The sequence below is a fragment of the Mizuhopecten yessoensis genome, unplaced genomic scaffold (assembly GCF_002113885.1).
Source record: "Mizuhopecten yessoensis strain PY_sf001 unplaced genomic scaffold, ASM211388v2 scaffold1883, whole genome shotgun sequence".
Classification (NCBI taxonomy): Eukaryota; Metazoa; Mollusca; class Bivalvia; order Pectinida; family Pectinidae; genus Mizuhopecten; species Mizuhopecten yessoensis.
In genome coordinates, this window is record NW_018404269.1 from 103,670 (window position 1) to 122,320 (window position 18,651).

General features: G+C 38.5%; 1 protein-coding gene across 3 annotated transcripts in view; it reads left to right on the forward strand.

Moving 5' to 3' along the window:
• The window catches only part of LOC110441807 (low-density lipoprotein receptor-related protein 4-like), a 98,223-nt gene that overhangs the window by 43,368 nt on the left and 36,204 nt on the right, over window positions 1–18,651 (forward strand). The window contains exons 9-20 of one of the 3 annotated variants that reach the window (XM_021485074.1): window positions 742–853; window positions 4,078–4,225; window positions 4,399–4,521; window positions 5,144–5,380; window positions 5,830–6,034; window positions 6,701–6,840; window positions 8,070–8,214; window positions 8,664–8,776; window positions 9,007–9,129; window positions 9,887–10,063; window positions 11,006–11,120; window positions 11,409–13,148. In XM_021485074.1, the coding sequence (XP_021340749.1) occupies window positions 742–853; window positions 4,078–4,225; window positions 4,399–4,521; window positions 5,144–5,380; window positions 5,830–6,034; window positions 6,701–6,840; window positions 8,070–8,214; window positions 8,664–8,776; window positions 9,007–9,129; window positions 9,887–10,063; window positions 11,006–11,120; window positions 11,409–12,285 (2,515 nt within the window). In that variant the 3' untranslated portion in view covers window positions 12,286–13,148. Of the gene's footprint in view, window positions 1–741; window positions 854–4,077; window positions 4,226–4,398; window positions 4,522–5,143; window positions 5,381–5,829; window positions 6,035–6,700; window positions 6,841–8,069; window positions 8,215–8,663; window positions 8,777–9,006; window positions 9,130–9,886; window positions 10,064–11,005; window positions 11,121–11,408; window positions 13,149–18,651 lie in introns of those variants that run through there. The other 2 variants (XM_021485066.1, XR_002461942.1) reach the window with 2 other exon arrangements.

Genomic DNA, 18,651 nt, shown 5'->3' on the forward strand with positions numbered 1-18,651 from the left:
TTTTGTAGCACTTCGTTCATAGTATATGTAAGAAATACTAACTTATTCAAATATCCTGATAATATTTTAAACATTTCAGTTTACACTATTTTCAATATCAATAAGAATATTTACTTTAAAATCTTTATACTATATTCCCCTACATCGATTTTTGAACATTTATCAAATTATAAAAAAATATCCTTTTGGAAGGGAGACAACTGAGAGATAGTGGTTACGGATGAGGACAACCGTTCCAGGACAAGAAAAATTGTTCTCATAACAAAGCACAAATAAATTATTACTTTTTTATCGGTAATTTCATGATGTATAATATGAACATGTGTATAATAGAAATGTTTCTCTATTTCTCCATATTTCATGATTCATACTGGTATTTATTATCAAGTGTTTGGGCCAGAGTGGGAATCAGACTGGATGGGGGAACGAAAGGTATTAGTCAGCCATCCTGACAACAGTTCCAGTTAAAAATTATCGTCAAGTACCAGTGTTTGATAAGCCGATAACTTTGATGGTTTGTAGTTGTAAGTTTAAAAATAAGTACTTGCTCTTGAATGTATGTCAATAATCGTGTTGGCATCTATTATTGCTTTATTTCAAATTTTACCTTTTACATTTCATTATTTTCCATGTCCAAATATCTTACGAACGCTTCCTTCAGTCCTTACAGTACTTTGATTTCTATCTATGTTCTAAATTACGTGTATTTGAATGTGAAGAAATGTTTTTACTCTTTTACAGGCTATTCTGGGTGGAGGGTGGAACATTGAAGAGTTCCTTAGGAAGTGGTAGTGATATTACTACACTTAAGGCGCTGGCTACACAACAACACTCGCAGCTCATAATCTATAAGGTAGACGTTAAAGTATCACACACTATTGTATGCCTTTTTAAAGGAGATGTAATGACTTGTTCCTTTCGATGTCATATACACAAATGTTTATTTACAAATGTAAGGTTATTCTCCATTTTTAAACTGAAAACCGTTGAATAAAATGGCACCATTACCAAAGTATAAGTATAACGTTTTTACAATGTACACCGTGTCTGATACACTACTTATGAATAGATAACTGATATACATATATATTGTGATAAATTAGACGCGTTAAGTCAGCGATTTGGTTCAGAGCATCAAACGGAACTATTTCGAGCCGAGCTTAAGAATTTAGTGAGGAAGAGGGACCAGTCTCTCCCTGAATTAGCACAAAAGGTAAAGCGCTTAGGGAGGAAGGCTTATCCAAAAGCTCCATCTGACCTTATTGAGACTCTGTGTCGTGATCATTTTATTGATGCACTGACAGAATCTGATATGCGTAGCCGTATTCAGCAAGTTCATCCAAAGTCCTTGGCCGAGGTCACAAAACTAGCCGTGGAGTTGGAAGCAATTTGGGTAGCAGAAAAACAAAGGGACCGGCGAATATCTCATTCAGTTACAGCTGTACAGCCAAAGGAGGGGGATGGATATGTGGATCGAGAGACAAAGTCAAAAACAGAACAATTAGAAAGTGACATATTGGCTTTGAAAAAGGAGTTATCAACTCTGACACAGAGCAATTCCAGGTTAACTCCTTTAATGGACAAAGGAAATGTTGGAGTTGTGGTAGCCCATCACATTTTAAAAGGGATTGTGAAAGGGGTGAAAAGGAGCGAAACACAACTGGACCAAGAACAACCAGGCTTTCCGAAAACGGCCAGGGTATATATCTTAAAGGTACTGTAAATGGGCAACCTGTAAACCTTTTGATTGATACAGGCTCTACCGTAACCATCCTGAATACATCTGTCTTTGAACAAATTCCTGATGACAAGAAACACAAATTGACCCCAGCAAGGCTTCATTAGATGCATGGAGACCTCTCAGGACCGGCCAAAGTGGGAAGATGTATCAACGGAGAGCACCGCATTGAAAACACTCTGGTCCTAATGGACGAAACTTGAACTTAGAGATGGGATGTTGCACCGTAGGTGGGAAGATGACACAGGGAAGCGTATGTCATGGCAGCTGATCGTGCCGTCAGAGTACCGTGAGGATGTGCTGACAAATTTGCACAATGCGGTTACAGCTGGCCATCTTGGTGTAAACAAGACTCTGTCTAGAGTGAAAGAAAGGTTCTATTGGCCAGGGATAAGCAGTAGTGTTAAGCAGTGGTGTCGATGTTGTGAGCAATGTTCAACAAGGAAACGACCATACAAAACACCAAGGGCCCCTATGGAAATTTATAATGTTGGCGCACCAATGGAGCGCGACGCTTTGGACATTATGGGACCAATACCTGTGTCTGACCGAGGAAACAAATATGTCTTGGTCATTGGCGACTATTTCACAAAATGAATTGAGGCTTACCCTATCCCGGACCAAGAGGCGGAAACTGTGGCTACAGCATCATTGGAACAGTTTATCTGCCGGTTTGGTGTTCCTATGCTGATACATTCCGACCAAGGCCGCAATTTTGAATCAATCTTATTTTGGGAGATGTGTCGTCTTCTTGTTATCGAAAAAACGCGTACGACGGCTCTCCACCCTCAATCTGATGGAGTGATTGAGAGATTCAATCGAACCGTTGAAAGCATTTTGGCAACATTTGTGTCACGTGAGCAGAAGGACTGGGATGAGATTCTTCCCATGGCACTTATGGCTTACCGTAGTGCGGAGCATTCATCAACAAAGTTCTCACCGAACGAGATGATGTTGGGACGCGAGGTTCGTCTTCCTGTGGATTTAATCTACGGCACCCTGCCGAGGGAAGCGGACAATGACGGTAGTGTACCCCAGTTTGTGTCAAAACTCGTCAAGTACCTCGACAGTGCACATGATTTGTCAAGACAGAATATAAAAGACTCGTCAGAAAAACAAAAGGAACACTATGATTACAGGACGAACACAAAGTCATATAAAACTGGGGACGCGATGTGGCTTCATGATCCAAAACGGAGGGTTGGGATAAGTCCTAAACTTCAATCCAACTGGGATGGTCCGTACCTTATCGTGAACTGCCTAAGTGACTTGGTTTTCCGTATACAAAAGACTCCGAGTTCGAAACCTCGCGTTGTACATTTCAATCGTTTGAAATCGTACCATGGTGACTATAAAAACTGACTAACTACACAGGAAAAAGTCTTAGAGGAGAGCAATTTTCCTGACGACAGAGACTTTGCCTCAGAGCATGGAAGTGTTACAGATGATGACAGTGAATGCGCGTATGGACGTGGTAAGAAGTTAAGTAGACCTCCGGACAGATATGGATATATTTGAACATTTTACCTGGATACAAGTGTTGGTGATACGAGGAGGGGGCAGTGTGATGAATTGGTGTTTGTATATCCCTAATCGTGTATATTGTGTTTAGAGTAATGGGTTGATAAGGATGATGGGGCATGTATTTAGTACAGGCTTTAATTGACACCGGGAGGGGGACCATACTGATAGCGGGCAGGCTGCACATGGCTGAGCCGGAGAGTTGACCTTTAAGGTCATGGGAGCTGTCACTGCTACAGGGCTGACCTCTGAGGTACACCTAGGAGTAATAGCTAGGGGGAGACCAGCGTGGGGTCCGGGGAGAAAGGGGAGTAATCTAGTGGAGCACATACGTGATTAGGCTGTCTCCTGTATAGCTTAGCTGAGGTAAATTAGCTAGGGGATTCTCTCAGGTGTTGTTATGGACTATGCTGACCGTGATGTTGTACGTTGTATATAAAGTGTAAATAAACTTGTAAATATAACTCTGCTGTGAAACGTTGTATTCTGGAACCCTCCTCCCAGTCACGTTACAATATATATATATTATATAAAAAAATATTCTTAACAACGAGTCTTTAGTACTTTCATCTCTTCTAGGAGATTCTTCAGACTCCTAGAAGAGATGAAAGTACTAAAGACTCGTTGTTAAGAATGTTTCTTTATATAATATTTCTTCGTCCGTAAGGATCATATTTCTGAGTTAATATATATATATATATATATATAATCGCATTGTATTGTAAGACATATCCAAAATACACTCCAACAATGTACTGAATAATGCAGCTTTGGATATCGCACTCCTTATCATTTAATGTCGATAATATTTCCTGCAGATGTACGCAGTTTGGATCAGCTTTACGAGTTCTCAGATCCACACCATGTCCATGGTGACTAAACAGCTTCTAACTCGAGCCATCGACGGGTTTGGGGACGTAACGGGGATGGCCGTATTTGATGAAACAATACAATCACAACAACCAGGTTAGGTTTCCATTTCTTTCTGTTAGTTCAATACATAATGTGCTACAAATATAAATGTCCACAACATTCGGGAAGCGGGATCCATGACAATAAGATGTATGTAGCTGTTACACAAAGTAGTATAATGCTATGAATTGTTCAATCCCGACATCACTGTCTTTCTTATCTTACAGAACCATGTTCCGTCCTGAACGGTGGATGTTCCCATATATGCATACCAACGTCCAATACGGGGAGGCGCTGCGTTTGTACCTTTGGTTTTACACTGCAGCTAGACAAGAAGTTCTGCAAGAGCAGTAATTACATATATATGCAATATTGCTCACTATTTTACTAGCTGTATACTAAAACCGAGAAGTATGAAGACAAGTTATTACATATATTAATTTTGTCTATCAACTCATTTAAATTCTTCAAACCAGAAATACAAAACAAAAAAAACACAGTTTTCAAAAACAAAGTGAACAATACTATATTGAGGTTAAGTTAAAGGTGCATCTCCAATACATTGAATAAACAATGACTGTTACACACTGTGTTTTATTCTGTACTTTATTTCTCGAACTATGCTTGCATATTTTAATAGGAAATGCCCTAAATTAGCAGGGGGATGCATTTTTAATATTGATGGCAATTATTTCTAGGGAAAAAAATATGACTGATTTAAATGTGCAAATCATTGTCCTCAAAAAATATTCAAAAGAAAAAATATATTCATTCTGGGGAAAATGTGATTGACGGGTTTAAAAAGATTTTGGTCTAAAACAAAACAATTGAAGCAATGGCATAAATATATTTATTTATCAATTATAACCGCTATCTTTCAAATAACGAATCGCTCATTTGTATACCATTGTACACATTGAGTTTATGGTGAATATATCATTGTTGATATTAATCACGCTGTTATTATTTCAGAACCTCCTCTGACGAACAACTTTCTTTTGGTACCTGATCTAAACCATGCCCGTCTGTACCAGCTATCCCTTGACAATGTCACGCCTCAGTTTCTTGCCCTTGACCTTCAAGTAGACAGACCAGTCGACGCCGTGTATGATCCTGTAAATCTGTACATGTACTGGACAGAGGCTAACCTCAAAGTTATCAAGAGGAGTAAACTGGATGGCACAGAGGTCCAGACTCTACTGACATTTTGTATGTATATTCTTATCTACCAAGTCACTTAATGTACTCATCTCTTGAATTGCATAATAAACTATACCAACCTTTGGAAGAGTTCAAAGAGTGAAACAAGTAGTCTGCAACTGAGATTTAGTTTCACATATTTGCATGATTTTATTACAAAGCTAAGTATTTGAATTCCTGTTAAATACAAATTTCTCAGATTGATTTGTTGATATAACACAAATGGAGTCAAATGATCCTTTATCGTCATCTACTATGATCATATAACATGAATCACGAACAGGTTTGACACATAAGTATTGCAAACACATCTTATGGTTAAATATCTGTGAAGAAGCTCTTTAGGGGAAATCAAACATTACAGAACATTCTATGGGTTGATTAATGTGTATTATTCTAATCCTCACAAAGGCGATATCCTATATAAACTATACAATTATACTACATTCATACTGTAGCACAAGAGTATCCTGAACGGCTTGCCATAGACTTTAGCACTGGGAATCTGTTCTACACGACATCGGTCGTTGGTGACTCTGCCAGTAGGGATGGTAAGGTCGGAGTGCTGAGGATCATTCAGGACCAAACCTTCAATAAAGTGCTTATAAAAGATGAAGGCGCTGCCGACTTCATTCAGGGACTGCTAGTGTTTCCAAAAAACGGGTAAGTTTCTCTTTTGTACTCTTGGACTTTTTCTAAACTGCAGTTTGTCCCTTTGATATATTGACTTCCGGACTATAACCTGAGCTGTTTTCACCTTAATTCTGACAACATCACAGACACATTCACCAGTAAAGGTAAATAAATGGATTTAATTTTGGATCCATACATTAATTTTCAAGGCCGGCGTGACTACGTTACATGATCATTTCTTCAAAATGCAATATGGACCATATTTTTCGCATTTTTTTCCGTAGTCATATTCTTGTACTAAAATTGTCCAAAGGACAAGTTCACTCACTAGGCACTAAGGAAAACAACCATGCACATTTCATTTAAAATGTATAGAATAACGCCACAGTTACTAAGAAAATGGAAATGTATTGTTATTTGTTGAAGGCTTTAATTTATGTTTTCTTCGCTTATGTTAAGGAACTTTTCTATACACATTGAACCATTTCACTCTATATCTATACTTGAAGGACTGACGTATTTAGAATAATGATTTTTTTAAATCCTCGAAAGTCATGAATTGTGATGAAAATTTTTAATATTTTTACATTCACAATTAAGAAGTCTTTCCCAAGCACTTCAGTTCGTTATTTGATATATAAAGCGTTGTTTATCGTAACACTAACTGTTTTGTTGTAATTTATTTGTCTATTTTAGATTGCTGATTTGGAGTGGAACGGACTTTGATGGCCCGAAATCTGTTGGAGCCATACATAAGTCATTCATGGACGGTTCTGCAATCACGTTACTGGTATCTGACGTTAACAGCCCACAGGGCCTCACCATGGATTATGAAAGTAAGAATTTTCATTGCTAAAATATTTTTCTATATTTTCGTTTGATTGTTGTTTTTTAGAGTGACCACTTTGAATTAACTACTACTATAATATATATGTCTGTTGTTTCACTTATCAAAGTATTGCAATACATCAGGCTACTTTTCATGTTCTTATGTTTTTTCGTGACATCACCGTAAGATTAATATGTAAAAACAACTGGGACAAGAATTAATTCACTGACACAAATAATCTCGCATGTGTATGCCATAATGTTGCAAACGTATTCTGATTTGAATCCTGAACTTTGTGCGCTTGCCATCCGAGCAATAATGTTCATGTATGTTAAGAACCTAAAATGATATTTAACATGCTTTTCATTAAAAAAAAACTCCATATGGCCATCGCTTTAGATGAAGATTTTTTCAAACGATTCTCGTAATTGTAGTATACAATGTTTCTGTGTGTTTACAGAACTAGAATAAAAAAGATCTTACCCCTGTACAAGAGTTCTGGACATCAGGACAATTTGTATTGATGACAATATCTATTTGATACCAATTTGTCGACATATGTTATATTTTCTGGATCCTGTTTTTCCGTATTATTCTTCTATTCATTGTGTTATGTATTATTGTCACGTTTTACATATTAGAGATACTTCTGTATCAATCTAGATTTTCCTTTCACCCTAGGTATTCCTGTGAGAAATTAGGTATCCCTACGTCATAATGATAATAGTATATCTTACACTCCTATATTTACATTTGCGCTGCAACCCACTGTGCCTATATGAACATTACCAGCAAAAATGCATTTCATTTGAGTATAAAACCAACCCTCTCGTGACGTAACACGTGGTTTACTGATGTCGTCATAGATTAACCTTGTTCAGTGAGAATGTTGTCGCTTCGCTTCGAAACACATGAATAACGCCCCTGCGTCAAACACTCAAATGACTACGTTTAATCATTGGTGCAATGTCGTTTAAAGGACGACGCATATACAAAACGCCGAAGAAATAAATTAAATTAAACAATTGATCTATAGTAAAAAATGGAAGTATATGAATTCAACGGCGTTTTTTTAATTTTCATGCCGGTATGAACGCAAATTTGTAACATTCATATTGCATGAACCCCGCTATCATACTGACAGGAAAATTAAAAAACAAACGCCGTTCAATCCTTATATAGGTATCTTTAAAATGAGACGTATCTCATGTGCAAGTGATGACTTTGTTTTCGAAGCCGGACGTGTATACTGGGCGTCAGGCGATGGCGTAGAGTACAGCGACTTGTCTGGGAACAAAGGCACACTGGTGAAGAGCTCAGAAATGTTGACAGATTTAGTAGTTACAAGCAATGTCATTTACTACACGGGTAGAAATACCAGGTAAGTTTGCTGTACATGGAAACATCTGAAAAATTAAAGCAAACTTTGAAATATATTACAGGATAAACTAAAGGCTATCTGAGTGACATTGACTGTAGCTACTTTCTGTAAAATGTAATGCCTGGTTTTGCACAATGGATCTGTCACAAGTTGTAGCAACTTAGAAAGGTATCTCTTATCAATAGTGTCATAAGAAGTGAATTGAAATAAGTAAGAGATGAGTAATAATTGTGGCAATCGGTCAAATATATTTGTTCACTGATTTCACTTTATCAAATTTTGAAAACAAATGAAATAAAAGATGGATAAACAATATATTTACTTATATATTAATTAGAAAAGGTAGCATTGGCAATAACTATTATTGGTATTCATCCCGTGCTTCAGTATTAGTGTTGTCATATTCACATCCTGATATACAAAATCACAAAAAAATCTGCTTTATTCAGAAAAGTTATAAAGATTGACAAAAGTACCGGAGCCAATATTCATTGGTTGGATAACACTCCAGAAGTGGGCAGCGTGTTCTCCATCGACATATACAACGGACAGCAACAACCAGGTAATGAAACGACGATTAATAGGTTTAATTGTTGCTTTGAACTATGTGCAAATAAGCAATATGACTCGACGTGTGGTTTTCCCTTATCCTTAATAGGTAATATTATTGAAATAATGACCTTATATTATTTGATTTATCACATGTTTTTGCTTTTGAGTGTAAGAAATACATATAATGAATATTTGACAAACATGCATCACGTTGTTTTTGGATCTGTTGTTTGTTATCAGCTAATGCTGCATGTACCAATAACGGCCTGTGTGATGTATTCTGTCTGCCAACCCTCACGGGAAAAACATGCGGCTGCCAAGATGGAGTCTACTTACAGCAAGACAAACGAACATGTGGATCAAGTGAGTTATGGCATACTGAGTTCTGTTAGTAATGATAGCGCCCCATTGGTTTGGTCGTTTCGCAACAGAACTCTTACAATGCTTTACTACAGGCATTTGCTCTAAATAGCTTATGTAATATCACAATACATATGATAACCTCTTATAGTTTAAATATTACAATTTGTTTTTCTATATATTACACGTCATTTTCTCTGTTTCATTCCAACTGGGAAATAGTTGAAATACCATTGTCAGGTTAGGGAACTAATGACCGCTTCGAGACCTATTGCTGTTAGATTTTGCCAGGGTCATTGTAATCGTCATGGATATAAGCGTTTTGAAGAAGTCAATGTTAAATAGGCAAAGCAGATAATTTGTTTCTGTTACTACGTTGAAAAGGCAAAAATGATTTCTTGACAGGCAGTACAGTCTGAATTCTTGGAGATTTTTTCTTTAAGATCGGAATGTTTGATATCAATCATAGACTATTTGGATTTCAAGAACATGCACTCGATGTATGTTCAGACCGGGACATACAATTACAAAATGTAACAAGAATCCGAAACTTCACTCAATATTTCCCCTTGGTGATTGAACCATCTAAAAGAAGCATTGTCCTGATGTTTAAAGACTAACGCTCACACCCACATATACATGAAATAAGTGTATAACATTTAATTGTTCCACTTAGGACTATAAAATAAAAATAAAACATGAATATCGTCTGAAAGAAAAAAGTTTTGGAATCAAATTCTGACAAACAATTATGTTGTAGCTGTGACATGTGATACGACAATACCCAATGGGCTGATATCGTCCTTCTGTACGGGGATAGTGGCTGAGACCTGTACGTATCAATGTAATTCCGGTTATCATAAGAACGTCGATCATTCCACCATTACTTGTCTCTCTGTGGGCGCTTGGACAACATTACAAACTAGCCTCTGTCTAGGTGAGTATGTACACAACATTACAAACTAGCCTCTGCCTAGGTGAGTATGTAAACAACACTACAAACTAGCCTCTGTCTAGGTAAGTAAGTAAACAACATTACCAAACTAATCTCTGTCTTTACGGTAAACGAACATGGCGACAAATATGACTTACACTTCGATGTCTCTTGTTTGACATTGATTTTCATTTTTCTTTTATTTGAGGTTGAATGCCAATATTTCCCATCATTGTTATTCTACAAAAACAACACAAGCTGCATAACAGATGGCAATTAGCATTCCCTCAGGTCGGTTATTAATGAATGTCAATATTCATTTGTTTAATTATGACTTTTTTATCGAATCGCAGACAGTGTGTGCCGTAAAAATTGCACAACATTATTGCTATCACCATATGGTCTATATTTAAGGTTACGTATCATTGCATCAATTTAAACGTGAAACGTTCAATATTTTGAGCTGGTTTTTGACTTGGAACAATCTCTTTTGTGTATAGAAAACGGTACAACTTTAAGTAGTTTTTCAAGATTAGAGTTACTTTCCTTGGTATTTGTTTATATTTTGTTATTATTATAATGGTGTGTATTCATTGTATACAATGTATTCATTGGTCAAAATGTAGAACTGGCAGTTTTGTAAATAAGTTGAATCAAAAATTGATAGAACTTGCATACATGTATTTACAACACTCCGATTAATCCAAGGAGTTTCTATTACCCTATGTTCTACAATGTAAGAGTTTTACCTTAATGAAGTGTTTAAAATTTCTCAAACCCTATTATTTAACCCGATTTAAATTGCTAATAAAATTGCATTTGTATTTTTAGTTATACATTATCAAATCTTTATTAAATAAAATAACACTAATTTGATACCATATACTGACAACATGTCATATCACACCTGTAGTAATTAATATGAAATATTGTCTAACCATTTAGCGGACTCCCCTCCCTCAGCTGTATCGATAATACCAGTCATCGCCGGGGCCGTGGGAGCGGTGATAGTCATTTTTATTCTTATCGTCATCGTCGTATGTTTATGGAAGAGGAAACGGTATGAACCGCTTACACTTTTTACAGTTGTTATACAAAATTCCAAGTGAGTTTCTTTTAAACTCCGCTTGTCCATGCAGTATTTTCAATTTAACATTGTGATTTCGATTGTTTATATTTGGAGAATCACACATTTAAACAATAATATGCAATTGGATATCAGGATGAGGCAACAAACACGTTATTTCAATGAATAGTTACCAAACTGTTAAAATTGGCCAGTTCAGAATATCTGTATTTAAGGTTTCTGTTTTAAAAATTCACACAAGACATGTCTTATTTGTTGCAGTAAACCACAAACATTCCAGGAATCCATGTATATGAGCAACATGAGTAGGCCCACAGTGGTACAGAATCAATATGGGATGCCCCAGGATATAAATATCTCAGGCGCTATAGGTCCCCAAGTGGTAGTGACACCTCCTGATTACGGTTACAAGGACAAAATCAATCCCGCCTACCTCTATCCTCCCGAACAGCGTGCAAGGTGTCCTTCACCTGATCACGTGTACGCTGAATTGCCGCCTGCTTACTCACAGACAGATCCAAACTACATCCACCCAATGGAAAATGAACACGACGAAGCACAACCAAATCCATACGTTGACCCAGAACCTGTCGCCGAACATTCCGCCTTTAGGCAATCTCAGCAAGAGAGAAAAAACAGAAGTTTTACGGTAAACACCCCACCGTCGAATGTGCATCAGGCATCCAAGCCTGTTCAGTTGGATAACGATGGCACTTCACAGGAAATCCCGTACTTAATGCCCTTCCATGAGCCTGAGAGGAAAGTGCGAGACAAACGTGATCAACTGGGTCCCGACGTCACCATTGGACAATCTCTTGGTTCCAGTCCCCCCCATCGCCAATCACAACAAGGATCTGTCCCGATCTCCAGTCGGAGGATCTACACCGGATGTTCTCAGCAGGAATCGTATGACACTACAGGTGCAGATAGTGCGACTAATCAACAATCTCAACCTGGATTGTTTTCCAATTCCCAACCAAACGCCTACACAAGTAATTCGTATTCCCCGTATCGTATGCCCCAATATAATTCTCGCCGTTCCTCTCAACAGGAGGACCCATATCATTCCCAAACAGGGATAAATACATCGCCATCTAACCAACTGTATGGTCACGATTACATTGAGTTGGGGAGATAATCAACTCATCTGAAACAATTGTATTTGGACAATCACTTCCCGCTGATTAAACAGTGCATTGTTAAATGCTTTGATGTTAGTTTTCATATTTATCCTTTAGTCCGAATCGGAAAGTATTGATGATACGTTGTATCTTGTCCATATCATTATATCAAATCAAACTATGCTGGAGACATTCCATTATATCAGGAAAGTCGCAAGCAAAAGACTGTTAAATTTTAGTGTTTGGCACGGCACTAAAGCTTACATCAAATGACATTATATCACGGCCCTTCGAATAACATGCAGCCATTGAAAGTTGAGGCCGATTTACTCAATATATTTTCTGTGCTTATTGAATATTCTGTCTTAGCACTTTTTATGAAAAGTGTTGTTCCCTGTTCATGTTTTATCGTTTCACCTAAAAAGAAACACCAAAAGTGTTGACGTCTTTACCGTAAATGTTTGGAGATGCTTGCAATGTTGTATTTGTGTGTAGAATTATTTTTGTTTCTTGTTTTCTATCAGAAATGAGTAAGCTTTCATTAACTATGTACTTGAAAGTGTGATATGTGTTTAAATTAAATGATAAGGGTTTAAAAAAAAAATCTGTTTGATACTGTATATACCGACTATCCACTTTCAAAATTCCGTGTCGTATGCTGTATAACCCAAAACAAATCTTGGTTATTTCTTAAATATATTAATATTTAACTATGGATATGTGCATATGAATGTTTAACTTGTTATATAGTTTCATACTGTGCTACACATGTTTTCATAGTTAAAATACGTCATATAGAGCCCGACAGAGTTTAATGTAAATTTGACAGCAATAGAAATGTGTTTGCTAAAATATCTATTATTTATGTTTACATTTTGGTAGAGTAGTTACGTTCTATTTAGTTATTTCGAACAGTTCTTTGTACAGCAAATTAAGTCTTGAAAACAATGAAATTGATAATTGATGACGTCACAATAGAGATTGATGACGTTACTATAGCAAATGTTGTTATAGTCTCACAACAACATTTGCTTTCTTAATGCGTTGCAATAAAAGGATGCAGACCAAATGTAAGTATAGATATATGAACCATATGACTAGTATATATACACATGTCACTGATGTAATATTAGTGGTCGTAACTGTTGAGTTCCCACTCTTGATGATTGTCGATTCGAATTAAATCAAACGCATTAAAGCCATTACTTCAGTGTCCGCCTGTTTATTCATCAGCCAACTGTGCATGCTCTGGGAGAATACCAACATACAAGTACCCGGAGGGAGCAGTTATGAATTATAACATTATGATGCGTAATAATAAAACTCTACATCCCTCCTTTTCCAGAATAACAAATTATAATTCTCAAACAGGTTATGAACCATTTAACCATTGAGCACTTATCAATTTGAAAATTTTTTTAACAGTCCATAATAACTGAAATTAGAACACTGCTTTCAGCAACAGAATATGTGTGTATAAAATAAAGCCACTATTAGCAAAGTTCATTCAATTGAAACTTCAAAGTCTTTGAATCTTGAAGGGAGTCTGGTAGACCTCACTGGGCGCTCAGAAAGTGTTGCACGGTCTTCGTAAGTTGTTGCACGATCAGGAGACACATTCGAGTCCTCATTTGGAACGGGTGTCTCGGTTGAGTTGAAGTCCAAGTTCCGACTAGATTGGTCTGGTTCTTCACTCATAGTACCGTTTTACCTTCATGATGTTTCTACGGTATTGTACATCATCATTTCCAACAACCACCCTGTTACCTGACCTGGTAACAACTTGGTATGGCTTCTCCTCAAATGTTGGGGCCAATTTATTTTGTCTGTCCTGTTTCAGAAGAACAGTGTCCCCAGTTTGACGTCCTTTTTGATTTTGGCGTTACGCGTCCTGTCTGCGCACATTTTGTTTTTTCCTTTTTGTTCGTTGTCACGATCGCGTACATGAATATCATCTCCTGAATACTCCTCAATTCCCGGTAAACCTGTCCTTAATTTACGTTTGAATAGTAGTTCAGCTGGGCTCACCTCTGTTACGGAATGAGGTGTTGTCCTGTAACAAATTAGATATTTGTTGATCTCATCCCTCCAGTCTCTCTTCTCTATCTGGGCAGTCCTGACCCTTTTCAGTAGAGATCGAGTTTACCTCTCATCCTCTCCATTGGCCTGGGGCCATAGGGGCGTGACTTTTCTGTGCTCGATCCCCTGTTCTGAAAGGAAATCAGCAAATAATTCACTGATAAACTGTGGCCCATTTTCTGATGTTATGGAAACCGGTAGTACATGTGTCATGAACATTTGTTTCAAACTCCGGATGGTTCGATCTGTAGTTGTGGTCCTCATGGTGTGAACTTCGTAATACCGACTTTAATAGTCAACAACCACAAAAAGATAATCTCCTGATGGGAGAGACATGAGATCTGCAGACACGTGTTGCAATGGACCGGTAGGCAATTCTGTTGATTTCATCGGTTCGGGGGCTTGTGGCATACCCACTATTTGACATGCATGACAGGTTTTGCAAAATTTGTCTACATCTCTGTCTATTCCTATCCACCATACGTTGGTACGGAGGCGTCGTTTCATACAAACTATGCCCGGGTGTCACTCATGTGCGATCTCAAGGATCCTATCACACAGACTTGCAGGAATTAACATTCTGGTACCGCGCAGTATGAGCTGTCCTATGACACATAGCTCATCTTTGACAGGTAGATAGTGCTTGTTCTCCAACTAGTGCCACTGGTTATTTCGGATACACTTTCCCAAGTCGATCATTTCCGCATCTACTGCGGAAGCCTCCTCTATCTCGCGAGTAGTCAGTGCTCTTGGCGATGCGGTCTGAGCCACAAATCTCACATATTCATCGTCGCCCGATGTGAAGTTCTCCTTAAGATCACACGAGTTGTCTCCCTTGCCCTTGTCATCAATTAGCCTTGACAAACTATCGGCTATGTTTTTTGGATCTAGGTATGTATTTCACAGTGTAACAGTAGGGTTGGAGTCTAAGTACCCATCGGTGTATGCGAGCACTCGCCTTCACAACAGACGTAGCAGAATAAATACATTCCATCAGTTTATGATCAGTATGTAGTTCAAACTCTGTACCGTACAGGGACATATGCAGACGTTCAAAGGCCCACACTATTCCTAGAGCTTCTCGCTCGGTCTGCGAGTATCTACGCTCTGTGCTGGTCAAGCTCTTACTAATGTAACATATGACACGATGCTCTCCGTTGACTTCCTGTACTAGGACAGCACCCAATCCGACAGGAATAGCATCTGTGACTACAATCGTTTTGGCCTTTCGATCAAAGTATCCCAAACTCTTGGTATTAGCTAGTCGACCTTTTAACTCTCGGAACGCCGTTTCCTGTGCTTTCTCCCATACAAATGGTTCACTTTTCTTAGCGAGTCTATTCAGTGGTTCGGCCATTGTAGATAGACAGATCGGGGATAAACCTTCCCACATAGTTTACTAGTCCGGGAAAACTTCTTACCTCCCCTGGACTGTTAGGCTGTCTATTCTCGAACACTGCACGGACTTTCTCCTCATCAGAGCCGATCCCGCGAGCTGATAGTAGATGCCCCATTAACATCAACTCTGTCACTCTAAACTCACATTTATGTCTGTTTAATGTCGAGCCCTTTTCCTGGATTATCTTTAGCAGAGCCTCTAATCTCGCATCGTGTTCCTCGACTGTAGGAGCATTTACAATAATATCATCAAATATATTGCGTACCCCGGTACATCCATGTAAAGCCTGCTGAATAACGCGTTGGTACATTTCTGGTGCGCATGAAATACCAAACATTAGCCATTTATAGCGATATAGCCCTTGGTGGGTAACAAATGTAGTGATTGACCTGGACGCTTCAATAAGTTCAAATTGATGGAGTGCCCACTTAATGTCTAACTTACTGAACACTGTGCTTTGGTTCAAGTCATACAGCACCTCTTCTAATGTGGGTATAGGGTGTCGTTCCCTTATTATCGCCTCGTTTGCTCGCCTCATATCGACACACAGACGAATATCAGACTGACCTTTCGGAACAACAACACCTGGAGAAACCCATGGTGTGGGGCCTTCAGCGTTCTCACTCACATCTAGGTTCTCTAGCTCCTGGAGTTTAGCCTCTAGTTTGTCTCGGAGTGCGAACGGTATCCTCCTCATACTCTGCGCTACTGGTTTAACTGTCTTATCAATCGAGATTTCCAGTTGGAAAGATTTCAGTTTCCTAAGTCCATTGAAGCATGATTTGTATTTTTGAACAAGTTCATCTGGTCCCAATTGTCGCACCATGTTTACACTAGCATTGTTAACACCAATCTTTAACACGCCATGTTCAGTGGCTGTCTTACAACCAACTAATGCTTGTACATTCTCTTTCACCACTGTAAACTCAGCACTGATAGACCTACCCGTGGTACCGACCAAAACTTGGACCACGAAGCATCCTAGGACATCCATGGATTTCTTACTCCCGTACACATAGAGCTTGTTATCCGTTTTTCTCGACTCGCAGTCTACATGTTGACTTTTCAACTTCTCCCACAAATGTTTACCAATCACATTCAAGCTAGAACCAGAGTCAATAATCATGGGCACATCATGTATCCCTCCAATGTTTACAGGGATTGTGGGTTGTTTACAATCGTCACCAATTGAAAAAGCATAGTCATCATTACCGATCTCAACTAGTCGAATCTTTGATTTGTCTTTGCTTTTTCCTTGGTGTCTCTGTGTTCCCTGGTTAGCTTCGGATTTAGTCTTGCACATTTTTGATAAATGTACCACCTTGTGGCATTTGAAACACTCTTTATCCTTCGCAAAACACGAGTCAGAGTTCTGTAAGTGTGCATTACTTCCACAACGATAACACGACTTCCTGCTTCCGATATGACGATCAGGGTCAGTCCGACGCTTCGTTTGCACTCGATTGACATCTCCACGTGGTATGCCAGTACTAACACCTCCCATATTAACAGCCTGTATTTCACTGGTTTCCATCGCCCTAGCTACAGTCTGTACTTGGCCCAAAGTAAGATATTTACCCCTTTCGAGCAGTTTCCTCCGAAGATTGTGAGACAAGCATTTTTCTATCACTTGATCTCGAATTTGCTTGTTGACGTCATTAAAATCACAGAATTCAGCTTTTTGACGTAGCCGTGTTATTAATTGATCAATTGTCTCAGAGGGTTGCTGTGAAATATTCCTGAATAAATGTCTCTCATATGGAACATTAACTTGAGGAGTGAAATACTGGTCGAGCTAATTCAAAGCCACCGAATACACTGTTCCATCGGCGTCTGGATCTTCGTAAAGAAATGTGTAAAATATATCCTGCATCTGCATTCCCTCACAATGAAGCAATAACGCCTTCTTCTGTTCAGCATCTGTTACCCCTTTTCCTACCACGAACAGTTCAAACGCTCGGCGCCATTTTTTCCACCTTGAGCCGATTGAAGTTGGGTCACCGTGACATTCGAATTGGGGAATCAAGCCGATATCAGCATGAACTGATGTCGCCATTTCGAAGTATGAGTTCTTAGACTTCTTAAAAGTTCATCCTCGTCGCCAAATGTTGAGTTCCCACTCTTGATGATTGTCGATTCGAATTAAATCAAACGCATTAAAGCCATTACTTCAGTGTCCGCTTGTTTATTCATCAGCCAACTGCGCATGCTCAGGGAGCATACCAACATACAAGTACCCGGAGGGAGCAGTTATGAATTATAACATTATGATGCGTAATACTAAAACACTACAGTAACATCCGGAACAGATATTTGAAATTTGCGACAGGCTTACATGGTTCGTAATTTACAAGTACAATCAATGAGATATCATACAAAAATATCAGTGATGAACGTACAAGAATACTGTATGCATATGGTATTATAATCTTAGAGCCTTTGGGAACCTGCCCGTTGTGAAATGGCTAACTGATAAAATTCACCATCAATACAAATTATATATATTACCTGTACAATAAAGTATTATTTACAAACTATTACCGACAAACTTCCCAGACGCAACATCTCGCATTTAGGCTATAAATAGCCGTGACAAACCGCCGTTTAGGCTATCCTAAAATATTTACTCACTTTGTGTAGCATACCTAGCATCGACGATACGTCTGAATAGCTGCACTCCGAACACTGCGGACGCGGACATATTTTGACACACCGAACTGTTGTTTGAGATGGACTCCGCCGGGCGTAGACATGTTAACTTCACACTATTTCAGTCCCCTGTGCTTGAAGTAGTTAATAATATGACCATGCGACAAACGAGCCTTCAGTTCTCTATTCACTGTACGTAGGCCTCGACGGGAATGTGCCTCGTTGACTTACGAAACAGAAGTTGCATAATACAAAC